The 22265-nt window shown below is 38.9% G+C and overlaps 1 protein-coding gene across 5 annotated transcripts in view; it reads left to right on the top strand.

The window, feature by feature from the left end:
• The window catches only part of DPP10 (dipeptidyl peptidase like 10), a 657697-nt gene extending 649011 nt beyond the window's left edge, over window positions 1-8686 (top strand). For 2 of the 5 annotated variants that reach the window (XM_063116617.1, XM_063116616.1), the window contains exons 22-26: window positions 575-674; window positions 917-975; window positions 1075-1147; window positions 5413-5486; window positions 7498-8686. In XM_063116617.1, the coding sequence (XP_062972687.1) occupies window positions 575-674; window positions 917-975; window positions 1075-1147; window positions 5413-5486; window positions 7498-7635 (444 nt within the window). In that variant the 3' untranslated portion in view covers window positions 7636-8686. Of the gene's footprint in view, window positions 1-562; window positions 675-916; window positions 976-1074; window positions 1148-5412; window positions 5487-7497 lie in introns of those variants that run through there. The other 3 variants (XM_063116621.1, XM_063116618.1, XM_063116619.1) reach the window with 2 other exon arrangements.
• Window positions 8687-22265: the final 13579 nt, after the last annotated feature.

Raw genomic sequence — 22265 nt, forward strand, 5'->3', positions numbered from 1 at the left:
GGGGAGATGACAGCCTGTTTGTGAGAAATCTACTGTTGGTCATATGTTTTAAATTAGGGTTGCTAGACCTTGAACTCCATCTCTTAGAAGTTTGGAACCAATCTGCACGCTTTTTATATGTATTACTATATCCAGCTAAAGAAAAATAAAATAAACAGAAAGTTGAAAGATTTCTTTTTTAAAAATTGAATTATTTCAACATTTTTTTTCTTCATCAGAAGAAGGATGAAATATATTTTTTCCAGACAGATATTGAATGATGGTCATAGAATGCTGATTGGCAGATATAATATTTATTTGGGTGCACATCAGACACAAAGTGATTTGTGATTGAAAAACCAATGCTTACTTTCTGAAGGTTCAAGTAATATTATGTTGCAGCACTCCTGAGCTTACATGAGCATGGGCAACCTGACCTAAACGTTATAGTTTCTCTCTTAATTGTCACTTTACAGTTCACAGAAGGTCTGGCAGCCATAGAAAAAGATGTAAATGCTGTATAACTGTGTAACAAAAGACAGTTTCATTAAAGCAATTATGGGCACATTTTAACTCACATTAGGTTGTTTTGTAGGGCTATGGAGGATACATTGCATCAATGATTCTAAAGTCCAATGAAAGGCTTTTCAAGTGTGGAGCTGTAATTGCACCAATTACAGACATGAGATTGTATGGTGAGTATTTTGTATAAATCAGTCTATAGGGGTGGTTCATTTTTCCGCCTCTGTGAAATAGTTCAGACATTACGTAAAATATGAAGATAGATGTGGCAAGTAGTTCACACTAGAGGGGACTTGATAGATTCTGTACCCAGTTCCTCATTTCTAAGTTAAATATAATTGGGTCCATAAATGTTAACACACCCCAACTGAAAACAATTTAATAGAAATAATTGACTCCTCTTTCCCACGTACAGCATCAGCTTTTTCAGAAAGATACCTAGGCATTCCATCTAAGGAAGAAAATGCTTATCAGGTGAGCCAGATCTCTTATGGAAGTTTATGGGGTGCCAGGAACATTTGAAATGTAAATCATTCACTGATGTGTACAAATCTGTCTGTTTCTTTCCCAAAGGCATCCAGTGTACTACACAATATTCATGGCTTTAAGGAAGAAAATTTGTTAATCGTCCATGGAACAGCTGATAGTAAGTATTTACATTCGAGCAGTTCCATTTGCAGGTGCAGCTTGTTACATGAACTTCAGCGAAAGACAGGCACGGGGTAGGAATGCATTTTTTGATAATGCTGAGCTTTGTCTGCCCCTGGAGATCCAGTTGTCAGACTCAATTGACAGTTTTAAATCTTAACAGATGACATTTCTCTTAACTGAATATTTGTAACTCTTAGCAGCTGTAGGTACCAATTTGTTTAAATCTTATAAAATATCATGTCATTGGTAGAAGACAACATATATTAATAACCGGCAGCATCAATATTAAATCACCTTTTGAAATTATTCCCAATTCTGCCATTGGCAAAATATACATGTGATATACATAAAGTAACTTATACAAAATTAACCTTTTCTGTGTATTTGTAGCAGCTTGTAAAACAACCATCACTCTAATGGGCTATATTTTTAAAGCTGTCCCTGAGGCTTCTATTCGATACTGTATCTCACCACAACACAAGACCTCAGTTACATGCAAAATGTTTTTATCTCAAACATGCATAGAAAGTTACACATAATATATTAAACACCATGTCTATAGAAAAACACATAACAATCTATTCAGAAGAAACTAGATGCCAGAATCCATTTTGACTGTGTTTATCAAGTTCATATCCTGCATTCTAATTCTTAGAGAAAAACTTTTCTCTTGGAATCCAGTGTGTTGATATCAAGCCGAGATCCTCCCACTCCTCCTGTGATACTTGTACTCTTCCAGCTATAAAACTGTCTACAAAAGATACAAAGCTGACACAACAGTTTAACGTGCAATTATATCACACACGATAATAACAACTTAAATAACACTTATCAACCGAATGTCAAACCAGCTAATATCATGCCAAAGCCTCGGAGACTATTTCTCCCTGTTCTTAATTCTAAGATTAATATCAACACAAGGAAAGAATAAATGCCGTGTCATACTCAACTGAATTTATTACAGACGTGCTAATCATTCTCTTAACAAGACTGAAGTTTTCAAGACATAGCTGATTGTTTGATGTGTGTGTGTGTATTTACTCCCTACATGACTATACCCAAATAAACACTTCATTGCCCTTGGACAACAAAAAAAATTCCTCGCTGCTTTCTCTTTCTCCCGCATAGCATCTGCAGTCATATCCCTACTATTGCAGAGGTTGGGAACCTGTGGTCCTCTAGCTGTTGTTGGACTCCTATTTCCACCAGCCTCAGCCAACAAGGGAGTAGCAGTCAACAAAGATCTGGAAGGTGACAGGTTCTCCACCCCTGCTATGTTGCCTCTTGCAATCTGCATGGGAAATGTAGACCCGTTTCACCTTAGGGTTGTGGCTGGGTTAGTACTTCCTTATCCAACACTTGGGGCATGTCTAGATGGGGCAATATCCCGGGGATCATCCCGGGATCGTCCCTGTGCACATGACACACAGGGGATCCCAGAAGCAGGGAGGGATGATCCCTGCATTTCCCTGGGATATCAGCCTGCCCTTTTATCCAGACTTTTCCTGCAGTCCTGGGATGATCCTGAGACTGCAGGATGTGTGGACGGGCATCTCGTTTTCGTCCCAGCTCCTTGCAAGTAAGTGCAAGGACCCGGGTACAGGGCACGGAGCTCTGCAAGTGCTCCATGGCCATTGGGGGGGGGGAGCAGGGTCAGGGCTTCTTTTTTTTTTTAAAAAAAAAGATTAACCTTTGTGCTGGTGCGCCCCTGCTCCTGTTTCTTTTTTTTTAAAAAAAATGGCTGGCGCCATGTCCTCTTCCTCCTGGGACCTCGCACACCTCTCACAATCATAAAATTGCTAAATCATCCCCCTCCACACACACCCTTGTCTAGCCATGCCCTTGGATAGAGTTCCCGTTGGAAACAGAGTGAACAAAGACACACTGATTGTCATTCCCATCGGTTTTCTCAGCGTTCATGCTCAGATGCTTGCATCCCCCTTATGGAAAAAGAAGGCCTTAGAAGTCAAGCCTGACAAGGAGTTGAAAGCTGGGACCTAAATTTTAGAATATTATATGAATGAGTGGGTTTGCATTATCCAGTAAAATTGCATGGTTGTAGCTTAGAACTGAGCTTTTCTGCAGGATATTTATTTATTCATGTTGCATACAAATAAATAAATAGATGATGATGATGATGATGATATTCATGTTGTTGCTGCTATTATTAGTTAGTTGTTGTTTTCTGAGTAGTGTTTACCCAGCCTGAAACAGGTATTCAAACAGGCAGGAGCATTGAAAATACATATTGGCACACACGGTTGTGACTATTTGAACATAGAATCTGAGACAGCATGTGTGTAACACAATAACAATGATAAAGAACATATAGGATATGTCTGGATAAGGATACCATCAGGAAGGAAGGCTTCTTCATTTTACATGGTTATCTCTCAAGGCCTAGAATCATGGCCAGGTTCAGGTGCCAGGTTCTTGGTCTAATAAAATATGCTTTATTATACTGGGAATGAGCCTACTCTCCTCTCCTGTTCCCTTCCTTTCCCCTTTGTGTGCCCAGCTTTGGCCATGTTATCCTAGTTTTGTATCACACATATGGGTCTGTGCCTACACAGAGTTTCCTTCAGGAACTTTCCATAGCTGAGAAATTGGCGGGAAGAACCCTCCCCAAGGAGTAGTGTGCATGCTCGGAGGGTTCCTGCCCTATTCCTCAGTTCTTCTTCGACCACCATTGGGGCTGCATCGTCGGGAATATATAATCTATATTATTTATTATTATTTATTTATTTATATAGCACCATCAATGTACATGGTGCTGTACAGAGTAAAACAGTAAATAGCAAGACTCTGCCGCATAGGCTTACAATCTAATAAAATCATAGTAAAACAATAAGGAGGGGAAGAGAATGCAAACAGGCACAGGGTAGGGTAAGCAGGCACAGGGTAGGGTAAAACTAACAGTATAAAGTCTGCACAACATCAAGTTTTAAAAGCTTTAGGAAAAAGAAAAGTTTTTAGTTGAGCTTTAAAAGCTGCGATTGAAGTTGTAGTTCTCAAATGTTCTGGAAGAGCGTTCCAGGCGTAAGGGGCAGCAGAAGAAAATGGACGGAGCTGAGCAAGGGAAGTAGAGGCCCTTGGGCAGGTGAGAAACATGGCATTAGAGGAGCGAAGAGCACGAGCGGGGCAATAGTGTGAGATGAGAGAGGAGAGATAGGAAGGAGCTAGACCGTGAAAAGCTTTGAAGGTTAACAGGAGAAGTTTATATTGGATTCTGAAGTGAATTGGAAGCCAATGAAGAGATTTCAGAAGCGGAGTAACATGGTCACTTCATTCTAGTTCTTAGTTCTGCCTCAACTTCTATCTTTCTGTAAAATAATAATAATAATAATAATAATAATAATAATAATAATAATAATAATAGTATTCCTTCGCTCTTGTTCTGTTCTGTATTCTACCCTCAGGGTTGTATGGCCCTCTAAGCCCCGTTTTAAAAGTGTGCCTGCTGTGGGAGCAAATTACCCACATCAGACGGACATACCCTCTGCAACCCAAAATTTCAAATCAGGATCAGATCATCACTGGAAGAGAGCTTTTAAATCATAGTTTCCAGTTTGGATGTGATAAGAAATCATGGTTTAAGAAACCGGGTCATCTTCATCTGCTGCCTGAGGCAACTATCTCAATCTGTCTAATGGGAGGGCCAGCCCTGAATAAAAGCTGATATCTATAGGATGAAGTAAGAGATGAGTTTAATAGCCATACCATATTTGAGAATTCAGAACCAGCCAATATTTATAGTAGTTGTGAATATCTGTGTTAATATAATATCTTTTGAATGTTCAGAGTCTTTCACATAGATTATATCAGTACTCCTTACACTAACACTGTAATATTATCCTCCATATTGCAGGTTGGGTAACCTTATGAAAGACAGACATGGACTGTGGTCATATGCACATTTACCAGGAAGTTTGCTCCACTGAATGTTAATGAGACTTACTTCTCAGTAGGCATGCATAGGATTGTGCTGTAAATTACCTAAGACCATCTAATGAGTTCATAGCTTAGGTGAGATTTGAAGCAGCCTACTCTCTTAGCCACTATGCTATAGCTGTTCTCATGCAGGAAGAAAAATATTTCCCCAAATGCTAGGAAAAGATATTATCATATGCATATCTAAATTGTTTAACAAATAAAAAAACACACCACACCATTAGTCTAGATTGTGTTGCAGCTAATCTGTAAGATCTGATTCACATTAATAGTGCCTTTCACTAACACAGATATGTTGTTGTCTCATAGCTAAAGTCCATTTCCAGCATTCAGCAGAATTAATTAAACATCTAATAAAAGCTGGAGTGAATTACACTATGCAGGTATGTAATATTCAGGAATCTCTATAGCTCTGTGCATCTTTCAACTTGTTTTAATTTTAACCTATTTTAGAAGGTTTATTTTGCTCTTCCTTTGCCTTGCAGGTATTTGAAGCACATACTATAGTAAAATAGTCTCATCTTTGTCTAGTATATGCATATGATTGAAATAATACCTTCAAATTATAGCTTTAATATAATGAATCTGTACTAAATGTAAAGTTGAATGCAGATTTAGGCCTATGCAACTCGGTTGGCAGAAGAGGACTTCCCCGTCCCTTTCCATGCAGCCCTTTCAGACTCCCCGCCTCAATGCTACATGGAAAGCTGGAAGGCCCTGCTGAATGTTGAAGGTTGTGGTGAGGGGGAAAGGGGGGATCCCTTAAAATCACCTTCCCTAAGTAAAGCCAGAGTGACTGCTTCACAGAGGAAGTGGTGGGCCAGTCCAGTTGCACATACCTAAATCTAAATTCTACCCATTGTCTGTAACAGAGGTGGTACAAATAATAAATACTTTAAAAATAATAAAAGCAGAATATTAATTGCAAAATTAATTTGCTTTTTTACAGTAAAACTTTGAAATAATAACAATATGCAAATTCTTCTGATTAAAAAATAAAAAATATAAGATTATTCTTCTACCTAATCCTTAAAAAAATTAGAAGTTCTATTCAAAATAAGTCATTTAGAAATATTTACTATAAATAAGGAGCCATTGTTATATCTGTTTTTAAAACTCTCCATGTTTCTTGTCAGCTATTGACCTGGATGTAGCTAGTTAGATCATGCATTGCTACTATCATTGTTGATAATCATGTCTAACTTAGAGGTAGAAATTTGGAATTGAACACCTGGTGCAACTACCATTCTACAACTACCTCTGGCCCAGTAATAGAGTTCTGTACACTGAACTGGATAAGATCAGAATCTCCTCAGGTCAAACTGTAATGAGTGCTAGAGTCTAAACTTCATTGCTGCTTGGAAATCATGGCTGGTTTGATGTGATCTTTTAAATATTTAGAAACAGAGCACTATTGTGAAGTGGAAAGATAAGCTATGGCATCTTTTAGAACTAAGCTAATGATATCAGCTGTATCCAACATTACACTAATGGAAACATTACAAAACGCTGGTGTTCCGCTAATGGTTGCACAACAGCTAGCAAAACAACTACCACAACTAGCCCAAGCATCCGTAGCTTAATTAAGACATGATAAGTTGTGCAACTCCTTGTGCAATGCCTTGCAGAACAACTGGTGGAACAGATTGTGTAATGGCTTCTGCAGCGCCTTGAGCAATGGCTTGTAGAGCACCTTGTGAAACATTTTGTGAAACGGGTTGCACAATACCTTTCAGAATGCCTTCTACATTGCTTTGTGCAAAGTATTGGATTTGATAGTTGCACAGGAGGAAAATGGGATTAGCACAAACAGTTCAACCTTTGTGTTATCAGAATTCCACCACTGGATACAGTCTTAGGTGCTGTTCTTAAGTACTGTTCTATTAGCTGTCAGATCAGAAAAGCTGCAGTGCAATCCAGAATCATTATCAGGAGCCATTTTCATATGTAAATATTAGTCATACCCAGTATGTGGGTGAAACACAATCAACTGCTTGCCAATAGAACCTATTTCGGATGAGGTTATAATTCATATTAGATCTATACCAGGTTGTATATCAGGTTGATCTAAGGTCTTCAGTTGTTTCCATCAATATTTGATTCAGCTAAGCATCTATTTATCTAAACCATCTTGAAAATCTGAATCAGAAAGGGCATTTAAATAAAAATATGAAAATGGATTTAGTGCTAAAGCTTTCAGTTCAGGACATTAAATGCTGGTTTAAAATATCAAGAATAATATTTTTAGTTTGAATTTTATGAGCTTTCGATGAAGCTGTAACATTACTTCATGCATTCACTCTGTGTTGATGCAAAAGCATTTAAAACAAATAAAAGATCACCATATGATCTGATTTTTAAAGTCTGTTTCTTTCTTTACTTTTCCTCACCTAGATCTACCCAGATGAAGGTCATTACATCACATCAGAGAAGAGTAAATATCACCTTTATAGCACAATTCTCAGCTTCTTTAGTGCTTGTTTAAAGGAGGAAGCACCAATTTTATCACAGGAACCAGAGGAAGATGAATAAAGAAGCCTATTTGTACAGAACTGAGGAGACTTTCAGTGATGCTCACTAAAACCATAAATAAAAGTGACTATAAGACAGCGGATTCCATGGAAGCCGAAGGGCAGCTAGTGGATATACCAGTGGAACAGCACATTTTGTGACAATGAGCTAATAAACTGGGATTTGAATACAAAAGTCCAAATGTAATTACCAAGGGACAAAACATATACCTTTGTGGAAGGCCAAAGGTCAGATGCAGTTTCCTGGAAGAAATTAATTTTGCATAAGAGTAGGATTAGTGCATGTTGATTCTGTTAAGATTCACTGTTTGTTCTGTACGTAGTTGCTCTGGTTTTTTTAATTTAAAATGCACATAATTTCTCAATTTCAGCATAATGCACACCTGTCATAACTATTAAGGCCACGGATATTTGAATAGGACAGCTGCTGTCTAACACTATTGTAATTTTACAATAAGTGCATTTTTTTCACTGTCAAGCATCAAAATATTAAGGAAATTTCATTTTGTTTCAGTTTACATGGGAAAAATATCAGACAGGTCAGGTAACAAGTATGCACATTGGTTTGATTTTTTTTCTCCCCCAAATTCAAGCATTCACTATTATTATGGTACCAACTATAAATCAGTAAGCAGAATTTTGGTAGTATACCCTTGGACTTTATGTATATACACAACACTCCTTTCACACACACACAAGATTTATGTTCTTGAACAAGTTGTTTCAAGCTATAGTTACAACTATGTTAAAATCAGCATCAACAACTAAAATAATTCCCCGGTTAAAAGGTGTATCTTTTTATTTACTAAGAAATGTTTGGGTTGTGTTTTTTTTCGTATTGTTTACAGTAGTCAATAGTTTGCTGGTTACACTCTAATTTTAGAATATGCTACTTTGTCACATGTAAATTAGATACATGAATATTAAATTATAGTTTCAGATAAAGAAATTTTATTAACAATGTAATGACATTGAGTAATACTTTGATGAAATCTTTTGTGAAGCTGTTTCTTGCTTTTCTCTTATAGACGGACTGATATTCCATTCTGAACTTCAATGGTAGCACATCACAGAATTGTCTCAGTTTTTAATCAGAGTCTCACAGCTATCCATTAAGTCTCTTACATGAATGATTTAAATTCAGCTGAGTAACTAGGAAGTAATTCTCTCCCCCCCACACCACCATTTGTTTCCAAGGATGCCTTCAAATAAATGATTTTTTATTTTTTTTATTTCAGGTGAAGGCCCTGAATTGCATCCATACATTTGTCAAGGGGAATAAAAGTACAATTCTAGGCATGACAGAAAAATGTCCTTCATTTTCCAGTATTATCCAGCCAGCATAAAATATGAAAGCTGGTCAAGGAATGCTGGGAGTTGCTGGAGCTTTTTCTGTCTAAACATGCATAGGATTATGCCCCTACAGCCCTAGAAATGACATTATGAAATAAACAATCCAGTCAACTTTGGTCATCAGAGTCTTAACATCCATTATTGAATTCAAGTGCTTTATTCACTTAATTTTAGATATGGTCCAAGAGATACTGCTCTTGCAAAATGTGCATCTCACGTTATTTGTTTATTCGTTCCTAAGAGATGATGATGATGATGATGATGATGATGATGATGATGATGATGATGTCTGAAGGGCAGCTTGCTTTTTTTTGCTTCCAAAAATATTATTTATTTCAGCATATTTTAGAAGTAATTTCAGATTGAAAATCCGTAGTTTTCCTATAATAATAACAACAACAACAACAACAACAACAAACATTACTTATGGGCCACAATAGCATTTTAAGTCCCACTAATTTATTTTAAATCCCATTGCTTAATCCCATTCCAATGAAGTTAGTGTTAGTTAAAAGTTCTTCATTGTTTCTGTTTTGTGTCCATGAACTTTTAAAATTAATATTTTCCCCTTAGCTTGTTTGTTTAGCAACAACTGGAGCTTTTTAGGCATGTACTATATATTATTTTAAAGGCGTATTCTTAATGGAAGATCCGTTAAAGTTTCTTTTGAATTTATAGATTTGAATTTTAGTTGCATTTGACAATGCAAATAGACAGGTATTATGCACAAAGGTGAAAAGAATTACTTTTTTCAGCAACAAAAGTAGATACACTAATATAGGTTCTATTACATGTGAAATAGAGTTTATGATATAATTATTATAGCATTTTTTTAAAAAAACAACACACACCCAGATATGACAGTGTATAGTTTGGGTTAACCCACTGTCTTCCGAGGAAATCAGTATGAACCTGGTTCTCATAAGCCACTGTTCACCCACCTAACACCCGTATTTGATTGTGCTATGTGTTTGACATGATACATATGTACGTACCTTCAGACATGAACAGATTCCCTTGGCATATGAGCTCTCAAAACAAGGACAGGAAACATTTTCAAAGGCACTAGGCAATTTGAACCTATGGGCCAATGTTGGCTACATCAGGCCATTTACAGTGAAATCCTATACGTGCATTCTCAAAATTAAGTCCCCTTTCATTAAAAGGGGTTATTCCCAGGTAAATGGGTTTAGGATTGTAGCCTTAGGCTACAATCCTAAACACATTTAATAGAGTGTATGTCCCACTGAAGTTGCAGGAATTCACTGCTGAGTAAACACATTTAAGATTGTGCTGTTTGTGATTGACTCCCAATACAAAGAGCTATATATGGAGTCACTTGCTGAACAGTAAACTACATCTGAAATTTGGGCAGGTTTCAAATATAGTTTGGGATAGAGTTTGGAGTAGGATAGTGGGGATTCTATTTTCCATGAAAAAGGTTAAAAGTACACAATGCAAGTTTATTAATCCAGTTCTGAATCTGGTGAGATGATGGACAGGGAAGTAAACAGGACCAAAGACAGCTGTGTGCGTTTTTTTAAAAAAAAGTCCTTCTAGGCAGATCCACGCCCTTGGACATGCAGAAAATGGCTCTCTCGAATGTGTCTTTGCATTACAGCAGCTAACAGCCAATGGTTAATACAATGAAGCCAGATTGTTGACAAGTGGTGAAAGTAAGCCAACTCCAGCCAAAATGGCCGAAATATCCTTGAGTACAAAGGGCAGCCGGAAAAACAAAAATACTGATGACTGTTCCTGTGATGGTGGAGGTGCTTGGCACTCCTTTCTGCATTGTACGGACTATTCCTTCTCTTGCACTAAAGTTTGAATTTTGAGAAATGTGCACCCAAATGCATTATTTTCTCAACAGAGGGAGGGAGGAAGCTTGCAATTGGGAATGGTCATTTGGCGCATCAAGCTTTGAGGTGGAATTCAAACATCCTTGACAAGCTAAAGCCTTGTTGATTCTCCCATCCCTAGAAAAGAAGAGAGGTAGAAAAGAAATGAAAAAGACTGGAACATGTATAAAAAAGGTGTGTGTAGAATGGTGTGTAAAAATAACCTGAAGTTTGTAGTGGTATCATAGTCATATTGCCCCAAACAAAAGAAAGATCATCCTCTGCCAGGCCTGAAGAACATTTAACACTCTAAGCCTGTTGGGTTTCAGTAAAATTCTTGGCTCTGATGAAAAAACAGGGGTTATCAAGCACATGGGAGACCACCATATATAGCAGGAGGGCTAGATTGAGTTTTGCCTTCATAACAGATGCCTTGCAACGATTATCAATGGCAAATTATTTCTATTTGGGAGATTGATATCAGGCCCAGAGGTAGCAGGTGAGACAGAAAAAGTGAAGGCACTGCAAGACACTTGCCTACACATTTATTTGGACCTAACCCATAATTTGAAGGTGCAAAAATGTAGAGCAATCAACGCAAAAACCAATGCTACTAAACATTTATAGTACTATTAGGCTGTACTAATGTCTGATACAAGCCACAGATGAATTTAATTCCCACATCAAATTCAGAGTGGAAAAGATTAGGCTGTAATATTTGCAAAGGCATTTCAACTTTTTATTGAAGCTACAAGTGGTGGTGAAACCTTTTTATCATTAAGTACACTGTCTCAGTAAGCTAATTATTCCCACTGTTGTTGTTGGTTTATTAATATAATAATTTATGTGCCCACCACTGTAACATCTGGATATATGTGCATACATTTAATCAAGACATTAATCAATACATTAATCATTCTGCTTTGCAGAGGGAGAAAGCCATATTGGGGGCAGGGAGTGTTTATGACATGGACTGCTGTGAACATTATGAAGCTATCTTATGCCTGAATTAACTAGAAAGGATGACAGATTTTTAGATGAGGGGCAGGATGCACTACTGAAAGGGGCAGGAGGAAGAGCTAAGTGCATGGATGAATTTGGCATATACTGTGCAATTGATGATATTAGGAACTACCCAGAGAGAGAGAGAGAGAGAGAGATTGAGATTCCTGGGAAATCTCCACAAAACATAAGGAAGGCATTCCAGCTCTTCTGGATAGGAGGAATCCAATCACACTGAGAAGAAGATGTGTGTTGGTGGTCAGAGGCTCCCTACTGAGAGGGGCAGAGGCAGCTGTGTGCAAACTTGACATGTCCTCTTGGGAGTGCAGTGGCTTCTTGAAGCATGCATGCATTCAAGAAATGATGGAGAGATTGCCGCAACTTAGACACCTATACATTTCTACCCATCTATGTGGAATGAATAATACAGCCCAAAGAAATCTATGAAGGTCTGCGTAGGAGGAAAGTGAAGGACTTGGCAGCACACGAGTGTTTCCATGCTCCTTCCTCTTGAATAAGTAGAGAAACAGGATAATGGAAGTGAACAGCTGGCTGCAGTTAAGAGGTGATGGAAAGAAGGTGGAACTGCTCAACTCCTGTTTTGCCCTAGTCTTCTCACAAGGGAAATTGTATTTGACTTATGAAAAGAACAAACAATATAAGGAGGAGCTTGAGTAAATAAGAAGATGGTTAGAGAATACCTTGCTTTTTTAAAATGGCTGACCCACTGTCCAGGCTGATCCAGATGAATTACATCCTAGGATACCAAAGTAGAATATGAATATTCTTTCAGAACTTTTAATGATGGTTGGAGAATAGGTAAGATACTGGAAGACTGGAAATGGACAAATACTATCTTCAAAAAGGAGGGAAAGGTATCTCTGTGAAACTACAGACTGGTAAACCTGATATCAATGCCAGGAAAAAGCCAACCTGGATTTATCAAGCCTATATAATAACACATAAACCTTATCTCATTGAGCAGGGTGGGGGGCGGGATAGAGTTCTTTGGTAAATCACACAAACATAGATAGAGTATACATTGGTTTCAGCAAAGCATTTAACAAAGCTTCCTATTTTATCTTTGTTAATAAAATAGTAAGGGCCTTGCTAGACCTACCTGATAATCCGGTGGGGAGTAGGGGCGATGCCGCGATGCAGTTAGCACGGGCCGTCACCCCTAGCTAGATGCAACACACGATGGGGTAAGGAAAAGCCCCGTCGCATCCTCCATTTTTTTTAATTAAAGGGCCATGTGCGCAGGAGCGCACCAACGAGAAGGTAGGTATTTTTTTAAAAAAAAGAAGGGTTCCCTGCTCCCCCTGCCCCCAATTTCCCCCCACAATGTCTGATGCCCCCCACTCACCCGTCTGCTCGCTCGCCCCCTCTCTCGCCCGCCCCCTCTTTCGCCCACTCCCTCGCCCCCTCGCTCGCCTCCTCTCGCCCTCCCCCCGCTCGCCATGTCCACCCCCGCTCGCCACGTCCACCCCCGCTCACCATGTCCACCCCCGCTCACCATGTCCACCCCCCACTCACCATGTCCACACACACCCCGCTCACCATGTCCGATGCCCCCTCCGCCCCGTCCGTGATCTCCCCCTCCCCAGCCCAATGGGCACAGTGCTCTGAGCCCAGAGTGCTGTGCCCAGTGCGCGGCTTCTCCTGGCTACTCGCGAGTAAGCGAGCAGCCAGGAAAAGCCACGGAACTAGCTAGACCTGAAGCCCCGGGCTCAGCCGAGCCACAAGCGGATCCGGCTATCCCGGGTCAAGAGAGGGTTTAGCCCGGCCTGACCCCGGGATCCCCTGTGCGTGCACAGCAGGGAGCCCGGGCCTTGCACCAGGCTAAACCCTTGTCTAGCAACGGCCTAAAATGTCGGCTGGACAATACTACTGTTAGGTTGATACCTAGCTGGTTGAACAGCTGCACCAGCTGAACAGTTGGTGCTTATTAATATCTCTGTATCTTGTACGAACATCTTGAGTGGAGTATCACTCTGTTACAGGCCCTGTACTGTTCAACATTTTTATAAATTACTTAGATGAAGGAGTAAAGGAGACACATCAGATTTGCAAATGACATGAAGCTGAGAGGGGTAGGTAACACCACAGAAGACAGAATCAAGATTCAAAACAATCTTGGCAGGCTGGAACTCAGGAATGATAACCAACAGAATATAATTGAACAGAGATAAATATAATGTTCTGTATTTAGGTATAAAGAACCAAAGACAAAAGTACCAAATGGGCAAGTCCTGGCTTGGCAGAAGTGCATGTGAAAAGGATTTAGATGTCTTAGTTGATAATAAGCTGAACATCAAGCTGCTAAATATGCAAATGCCGTCTTAGGCTGCATAACAAGAAGTAGAGTGTCCAGATCATGAGAAGCCTATTCTGAACTAGTCAGTCAACATCTAGAGTACTGTGTCCAGGTCTGGGTGCCACATTTTTGGAAGAATATTTGCAAAGGCACCACCATCTGAGATCTCCTAGACTGTGCTATACAGGGTCCCAGGACTCTTGCTTTACCATCTTTGTTTGTTAAGGAAGGAACCTACCGGGCTCCTGGAATAGTGTGCAGTCATGTCCTCACCATTGCCAACGCTGCCATCCAGGCACGACCCTGGAAGCACTCATGTTTATGAGATGGGACTGATATTAATCCAGAGCAACAGCCAAGGAGTGGGTCATGCGCTGTTTTTTAAAGCAACATCTACTCTTCACCCCTTTTAGGACCATGGTTGTATCTAAAAGATAATATCTATATGGAATTGTGCTTTAGGCACTTGGAAATTCTGATGCTAACTTTGGCCTTTCTACACCTAAGGATTATCTCAGGAAAATGGAAGGATCATCCCTGCCTGCTCCTGGGATCCCCTGTGTGTCATTTGGATGTACAGGCATGATCTCGGGAAAATCCCGGAAAAAAGGCAGGTGTAGAAATGGCCTTAGTTGTTGTAAATCATCCAGTAGAAAATATATTGTTATTTTTGCTTCTCTATATCGGCTACTCTATATAATGATAGTAAATTACTACCTAGAATGCTTTACCAGGGATATTAAGCACAGAGTTCAGAAAAACATTGTTTGCCCTGTAACTTCTTTGACTGGTGTCTAGTTGAATGCATTTGTGCAGGATTCTTAACACGATGCCACTTTGCAAATTGGTATATTTCTGTTTACTAGAGATTAAATACAATTAACTAGGCAATGGTAAGAATTGCTCCAAGGATTGCAATTCTCACACTGAACGCTGAATTGCCTAATCCTCAATCTCCAGCAACTAAGGTATAATTCACACATGCATGTTTGTCAGTGGAATGCTACAACTTCAGTTTGTAACATCAAATTGCACAGACAAAGCTGAGCAACTTAAGTGAACTCAAGCACAATCTCTATCAATGGAAGGGATTTCCAAATTTAGATGAGAGTCACTGAGTGATGACACACCAAGTGAGTATGTGTGCGCCTGTATACTACATCATGATCGGTACCTATAATTATGCATGTTGATTGCGATGAAGCTGTTTCCCCTGTCCTGTGCCACAAGACCAAGATGGTGGAGTTGCTGACACCTTGGTGTGTGATGAGAAAGACCCCATGACTTTCAGTTTGTATTCATCTAAGAAGGGGAACCTTCTTAACAAACCTTTCTGGTTGACGATTGCCATGGACCCAATCTGTTATTTCATTTTAACTCTCTTAAGTCTGTAGCATGACTGGCTAGGCACATGAGTGGGATTGATCCATGCGTTAAGCAAAGGATTCAGCCAACACCAGGATTCAAATTACAAATGTTTATATAAAATTACTAAAAGGAGAAATAAATAGTAAAATTAAGCAAAATAAAGAAATAAGTGGCAAAATAAAGTTCTGACTAATCCTATCCTTCGACAGATTTATGTAATATCATAATTATTCTTGCCAGGACAGGAGCATGGGTCTCTCCCTGGTGTTCCATGAGAGAAAACATAAAACAGACCTACCTCCCACTTTTTAATTCAATGGGATCAGGTAGGGGAAAGATGGTCAGGTGGGGGAAATACCATCCATCAGCTCTCAACCTCATGCATGCACTTTAACACTTGAGAGAAGGAAACTGGCCTGGAGATCCTTGATTCACATATCATCACATACGTTAGTAAAGATAATATGAGATTGCAGAAGGGATGTTTTGCTAACCTGGCTGCCAAACTGAAATTGTGTATTTGGTTGGATACTTGTGGATGTGACAGGAATGAACTCATGCATTGGGGATCTCAGCCATTGGGGGCAGAGAGAGAATTTCCAGCAGTGCAGGCTTTGTGTGCTCAGCTCAGCACCACACTAATATACTGTAATAAATAGAATATGCAACATGGATATTACATGTACACCCAAAATATTGAAAGATATACCTTGTAATGTGTACGGGAGCTCTAAATATAAATAAACTCTTCCTGCCCTCACCCCTGAATATTGGTAGTGTTGTGCTATAGCAAACATCTGAGAAGGAAATCCCACAGAATTGGATCAATAGTAGAGAAACCTTATACCGTTCCCTTACTTATGTAACATAATGCGAATGATGTATTTGCATAATTTCTACAAAATTCTGATTTCCTTGGTGTAGAACTTCGATTTTGCTTTTTCGTGTGTGTGTGTGTTTGCAGGGGTGCAGTAATGCACATTGTGTCATATTCTGGCTCCTAACTTCATAATAAAACATACATTTTACAAACATAAAAAACTTACCGAGCAATTATATGCATGTCTACTCAGAGGTACTGTGTCTACTCACAGTATTTAATGGGGCTTACTCCCAGGAAATTTGGTATAGGATTGCAGCCTTAATTGCTACTGGTAAAATAAAATAGTTAATCTAGTGGAATAATAATAATAATAATAATAATAATAATAATAATACAGGTGTCTATGAAGATAATAAGATGTTTTTTCCCCTGACGGATTTAAGTAGATGAGTCTAAATATTGGTCAGTGAGCACATGACTAGGTAGATTGGAGAAGCAGCTATTAGCCATATTTTGGCATTGGTATAACACATTTATGATGCTGTTCTTGGTTCATCTTTGTCCCAATTAACCTGCCACCTTAACAAAATGAAGTTTGTCTGCACATTATCACGCATGACCACCAAATGTAGCTGCAGCTGAATTTGTTGAACAGAAAATTAGCCAATGTACTCTTTATTGTAGCATAAAATTGATTAACTTGTCATTGAACATAGTTTTAAAATGCATCAAAACGTTTTAAAACAAAATATGCAGCCGGACATTCCCATTTGCCAAGCAGGGAGTAAAAGCTGCAAGCTGTTGGTGACATTTAACAGTCGCATTAACATCCCTAATTGTTAATGACAGGGCAATTAAGCTTGAAAAATATCCCAACAAAGTGCCTCGAGCAATTACAAGGGTTCCATCAACTTCGAAAGACCACATTCCATTTAATATGGAGGTGGAGGGGATTGACTGTGGTCTCCGAAGGCTGCCTGACTAGACTGACAGTCCAAATGATCAGTGCCCTGCTTAAGTAGCTGTGTCTAAAGACCACTCTATATCGTTAGTTCACATGACTATTTCAATGGGGGGGGGGAGATTTGTACATGCTGATATTTTGCTTGCTTATTCTGGACTTCATTCCTTTGTACTTCAGGTCTACTGAGAAAGGGGTCCTACGAAACAAAATGGTGGGGGAGTGTCATGCTACTTGAGGAGAACCTGCGCTGCCCAGGAAACCATTTCAGACATCTAAGCATCTTTAAAGTGTTCTGACTGGCAGCAGTGGTGCAATTTCAGTATCAGGGTGACAGACCTTAAATAATAATAGACTCTGGCCTGTTTATGGACATGAGGATGGTCAGATATGGGTCCTGGGCAGGATCTATGCTACAACTTTATAAAAGTATTGAAGTGCACTGACAACCATTTAGGTCCAGGACACATTCCATCCATATACTGTTTTCAAACTGCTTTCAACATGTTATATCCTGCTTATGCAAAACACCAAGTTCCTGGTCGACGGTTGGCCACTGTGTGAACAGAGTGTTGGACTAGATGGACTCTTGGTATGATCCTGCAGGCTTCTGCTTCTGTTCTTATGTTATTAAGTTTAATAAATTTGGACAATGAAAACCTATTACATGTGTCTGGTAGAGAAAATTGCAGCTATATATGAACCAGAATAGGAACAGCAAAAGAAATATATATTCTTCACTGAACACCTCTCCCTTTTAATAGCCTTTTCTAAATAAAGATGATCCACCCCTACAGTATGTAAGAAGCAATTAGCTCCTCTGAATATTAGCAAGTAATTCTCACTAGAAATTGAGAACAATTCTTTATCTAATATGTCCCAATAGAATACAAGAGTAACACTGATTAAAGACGTGCATGCATTGTGTCAATTATTTTTAAAATCCCTCTACATCACATTAGCACCCTGAGAAGGGAAACAGTCCCCAAAAGAAGGGGGGAATATTATACTTACAGGGTGTGGGAAGAGCTCTGAAAATCCTTAGTTGTTCAGTTTTACAACTAGTCTATATCACAATATTCACTTAGGTGCTGTTGTGATGCTTACTGAAGTTGGATGAAAATAATGCCCTTCTAACATTCATATAGGCTATGAAGGAAGCATATATTAATGTCTAGGTTGTAATACTGTAAGACAATGGGTTGGATTCTATACCTTCCATGAATAGTTTCCAAAGAACATCCATGTGAATCCATGGTGTTGTTAGGTGTGCAAACAGGAACCAGCAGTGTCAGGAAAGATGCATTACAACACCAGTTTAATCAAAACAATAACAACAACAACTTAACAAACAAATTTGATAGGTGTAAAAGATCCTATGTGTCCCATTTTCATGCCAAGAAATCAACTGCATACAGAGTGAATACAGATGATCATCTACAAGTTTAGCAACAGTCTGGCAGCACCAATGCCTTATGTTGCCTGGTTTTGCTGGATCAGATGAGCTTTCAGGTGTTCAGTTTGGTATAAAAAAAATTTAATGGCTATTTTCTATGTTGCTTCAAAACCGAACCACCAACAGTCTTTTAGCATTTAAGAAAGCTAGAAAGACTGATCTCTTCTGGCAGGCCTCCAGTGGAATTTTAGGATGCTTTTAGTATGCTTTTAGGATATATTTTTTAGGAAGTTTTAACAAAGTATGCTATGTTTTTAATCAGCATTTTATGTATTTTATACTTAGTGTTGTTCCCTGCCTCTATCAAAATGGAGAGGTGGGTAAGAATTATTATTATTATTATTATTATTATTATTATTATTATTATTATCTCCTCATGTCCCTGGATTGGGGCAGAGTAGGACAAAATATATATCCTTACAGTTACACACTATAAAGGTTTCTCTGACATTTTATTAATTTATAGGGATTGGTATTAGTTGGTTCACAATAATTGGTTCACTAGGCTTCTGTTTCTCAATATACAGAGCCTTCTTAATCTTTCTTTTTCACTTGAGAAGCCTAGTGTGGATGCTAAAGAGGAAATGGTATGGACACTTAGGTTTGTGAACTAAAAGTTTATAGTATGTAAGCTGAGAGTGAGGTTTGGTTAAGCTGTTGAGGGATTAGTGCAGACCTTGAAGGTGAAAGTAAAGTTTTCCTAGAGTGCATTTGAATCATCAGAGAAAACTCTTTTTAACAGTACATGGATCGGTTAGTGATGAAATGCTGAGTATCACCACAGGTCAACAAATTCCCTTCCTTGTAATTCTCAGGATCATGTACTGTGTGTGTGTTGTTCATAAATGTAGTTAAGGTGAGGTAAATCAAAGGATTAGAATGAGGCCTGATGCTGCATTCTGCATTTTTTTATTATTATTCAAAGAAAATCCAACAAGAAAAGCTGTGGGTGAATTAAAATGCCTGTGGCAAAAGCTTCGACCAACTTCTGGTAGAGCTAACGTAATTGAGAATTCTGGTTCCTGTTGTCAGCAGCTCTTTGAAATGGGAGCATGTAGCAAAACTGTTAACTCTACAGTAGAGTTATTGAACCTCACAGTTTTATAAATCAGAAAGCAAATTTCAGACCCTGAGATCTTTCTTTGCCATAAAGGATCCTTTTACTCGATAAGTGTTGATATGATTCAATGGATATCATCAAGAATGTAACAAGAATACCACCTGATGATACAAGGTAAGATGAGAATGCAATAGAAGTAGAACTACAGAGAGCTGAGTTGGAGACCTAGTGTCCCAGCCACTATCTCTGAATAGACAAAAGAAACAGTTGTGATCGAAAGTTATGAGTTTTATTTCCTTTCTTTTCATCTTAAGGTGACTATGTCTATTCCCCCCCCCCCCCCTGCCTAAAGGACTTTTCTTTTTCTTGGAAGCCATTAATATTCCTGACAAACATGTCAAATCATTCAGTGCGCATGTTTGACATTTCTCATGGCTGTCTATGTTCACTGAGCATTTCTTCTTCCTTAATTTCTGCACATTCCTACTTCTGTGGCAATGTTTACAACACTGTGAACATTACCTCCAGCTATTGGGTGGTATAGAAATGTAATAAATAAACGAACACACAAATAATGCCTTAAACCCACCAATGACGATGCATGCTGCAGTATTGTTGAACAGAACATTTGTAGGCTAGTAACGTAAGTTATCCTTTCCCCAAAATTTTGAGAAGAGAGAAGTTTCCCTTTAATCTAATAATTGTATGGTTTGAGCTTGGACATCCAAATGATTCATCCTTGGATATCCAAATGATTCTAATCTTAGAAAAAAATCATAATTTAAAAGGACATTTAAAACAAAACAGGGAAGAAAATACTACCCTTATAATCCACTGTGAGAGACATAGTTTTTACATATGAAGGATGATTGTTCTTAATCTTTCTATTGTTGGGCAATATAAATTGTGCAATCCTATGCACACTTTCCTGGGAGTAAGTCCTTGAATTTAAAGGGCTTTAGTTCTGAGTTGACATGTATAGGATTACATTGCAATAGGGTAAAAACGCGACCACATGCAGTACTATATCCCCATCGGTCCAATGAGTTAAGTGCGCGCTGTCAGGACAATAAATGAACAATCAATATTTTCTCCATTTACAGGGCTATGTCAAACTGGATTAGTTTCCAGTCGAACATATGTCACCGATGAGCTCACATTGTGAGCATATGTGTGGGAAAGCTATGACCAGTTTCATGTTCTCAGGACATGGGCTACACACTCACATGTGCACACATGCGCGCACACACACACACACATACACACACACACACAAGATTAGGGATCTCACGTGCCCTAATCAATAAGTTAATCATGCAATCCTATACATGATTACTCAAATATAAGACAACTTGATTTCAGTGGGACTAACTCCCAGTTAAGGATGTATAGAACCATAGTCTTTGTGGATTAAATTAGCATACATTTTCCTATTAGTTTACAAGGGAGAAAACTTAATTTGTTTTTGGGTGGTGCACCTATGTGTTGTTGCTTTGCAGCAGGCGCTATGAAGAAGCACTCAATCCTGTGTTGAGAGAACACCTCTTGTAAGTTGGGACATATGACTACAGTTTTTATAAGTGCTCTTATTAAAACACATACATCAATTTCATATATTTATATAGTCAAATTAATCGGAATATCCATATAGCCAATCAAAAGTTGTTGGAGTTTTTTATTGTGGAGTGCCCACAATATTTAACCCAGAACTAGATCTGGCACTTTGGAAAACATCCCAGTCCTGCTCAGAATGATTCAGAGGCCATCTGCCTCCCCACTGCTATGTCCAATCAAAGATCACAGCTGGGAGGCTGGGTGGCCTGGGCACTAGGTTTCACCCACATGGGAAGGAGAAGTTGCTCTCCTTGGGGTGGAAGAGTCCTGCCACCCCACCCCTGGTGCTCTCCTCGATGTCCAAGCCCCATCCCCTGGAAGAACCACAAGAGGTGGCACAGGCCAGATTGGGGTGCCCCATGGGTTGGTGGTGGCCCAGAGGCTGGAGGTTCTGCTCTCTGATATAAGAAAACTAGAATGCCCCTCGCATGCCAAAATGTACACTTTTCAAATTTTTGCAGTTCAGCTGGCCACTCAAAAAACAAAAAAATGCATATATTCATGAAACTTCACTTGCAAAAAGGGTGGACAAAAAAAAGGTGGAAAAAATGCAGACATCTGTAAAAAAGAAAAGAAAAAAGGATGAACAAAAATCTACACAAATGTTTGTTCAGAATTCTTTTTGACGAATTTTGGCATATTTGCAAATTGATGCCAAAATGAGCTGAAAGAAACTTGCAGTTGGGGAAATGAGAACATTGGCAAATCCAAAGTGCATAGATTTGCCCATTCTTTGAGAAGAACAGAGTTTTATTTTGCTCAGCTTTCCTCTGCAGGTCATTTTGGTTTTTTAAAAATAAATAATACTGGCAACAGATATGACCATCCATCAGTTC

The sequence above is a fragment of the Elgaria multicarinata genome, chromosome 2 (genome assembly GCF_023053635.1).
Source record: "Elgaria multicarinata webbii isolate HBS135686 ecotype San Diego chromosome 2, rElgMul1.1.pri, whole genome shotgun sequence".
Lineage (NCBI taxonomy): Eukaryota > Metazoa > Chordata > Lepidosauria > Squamata > Anguidae > Elgaria > Elgaria multicarinata.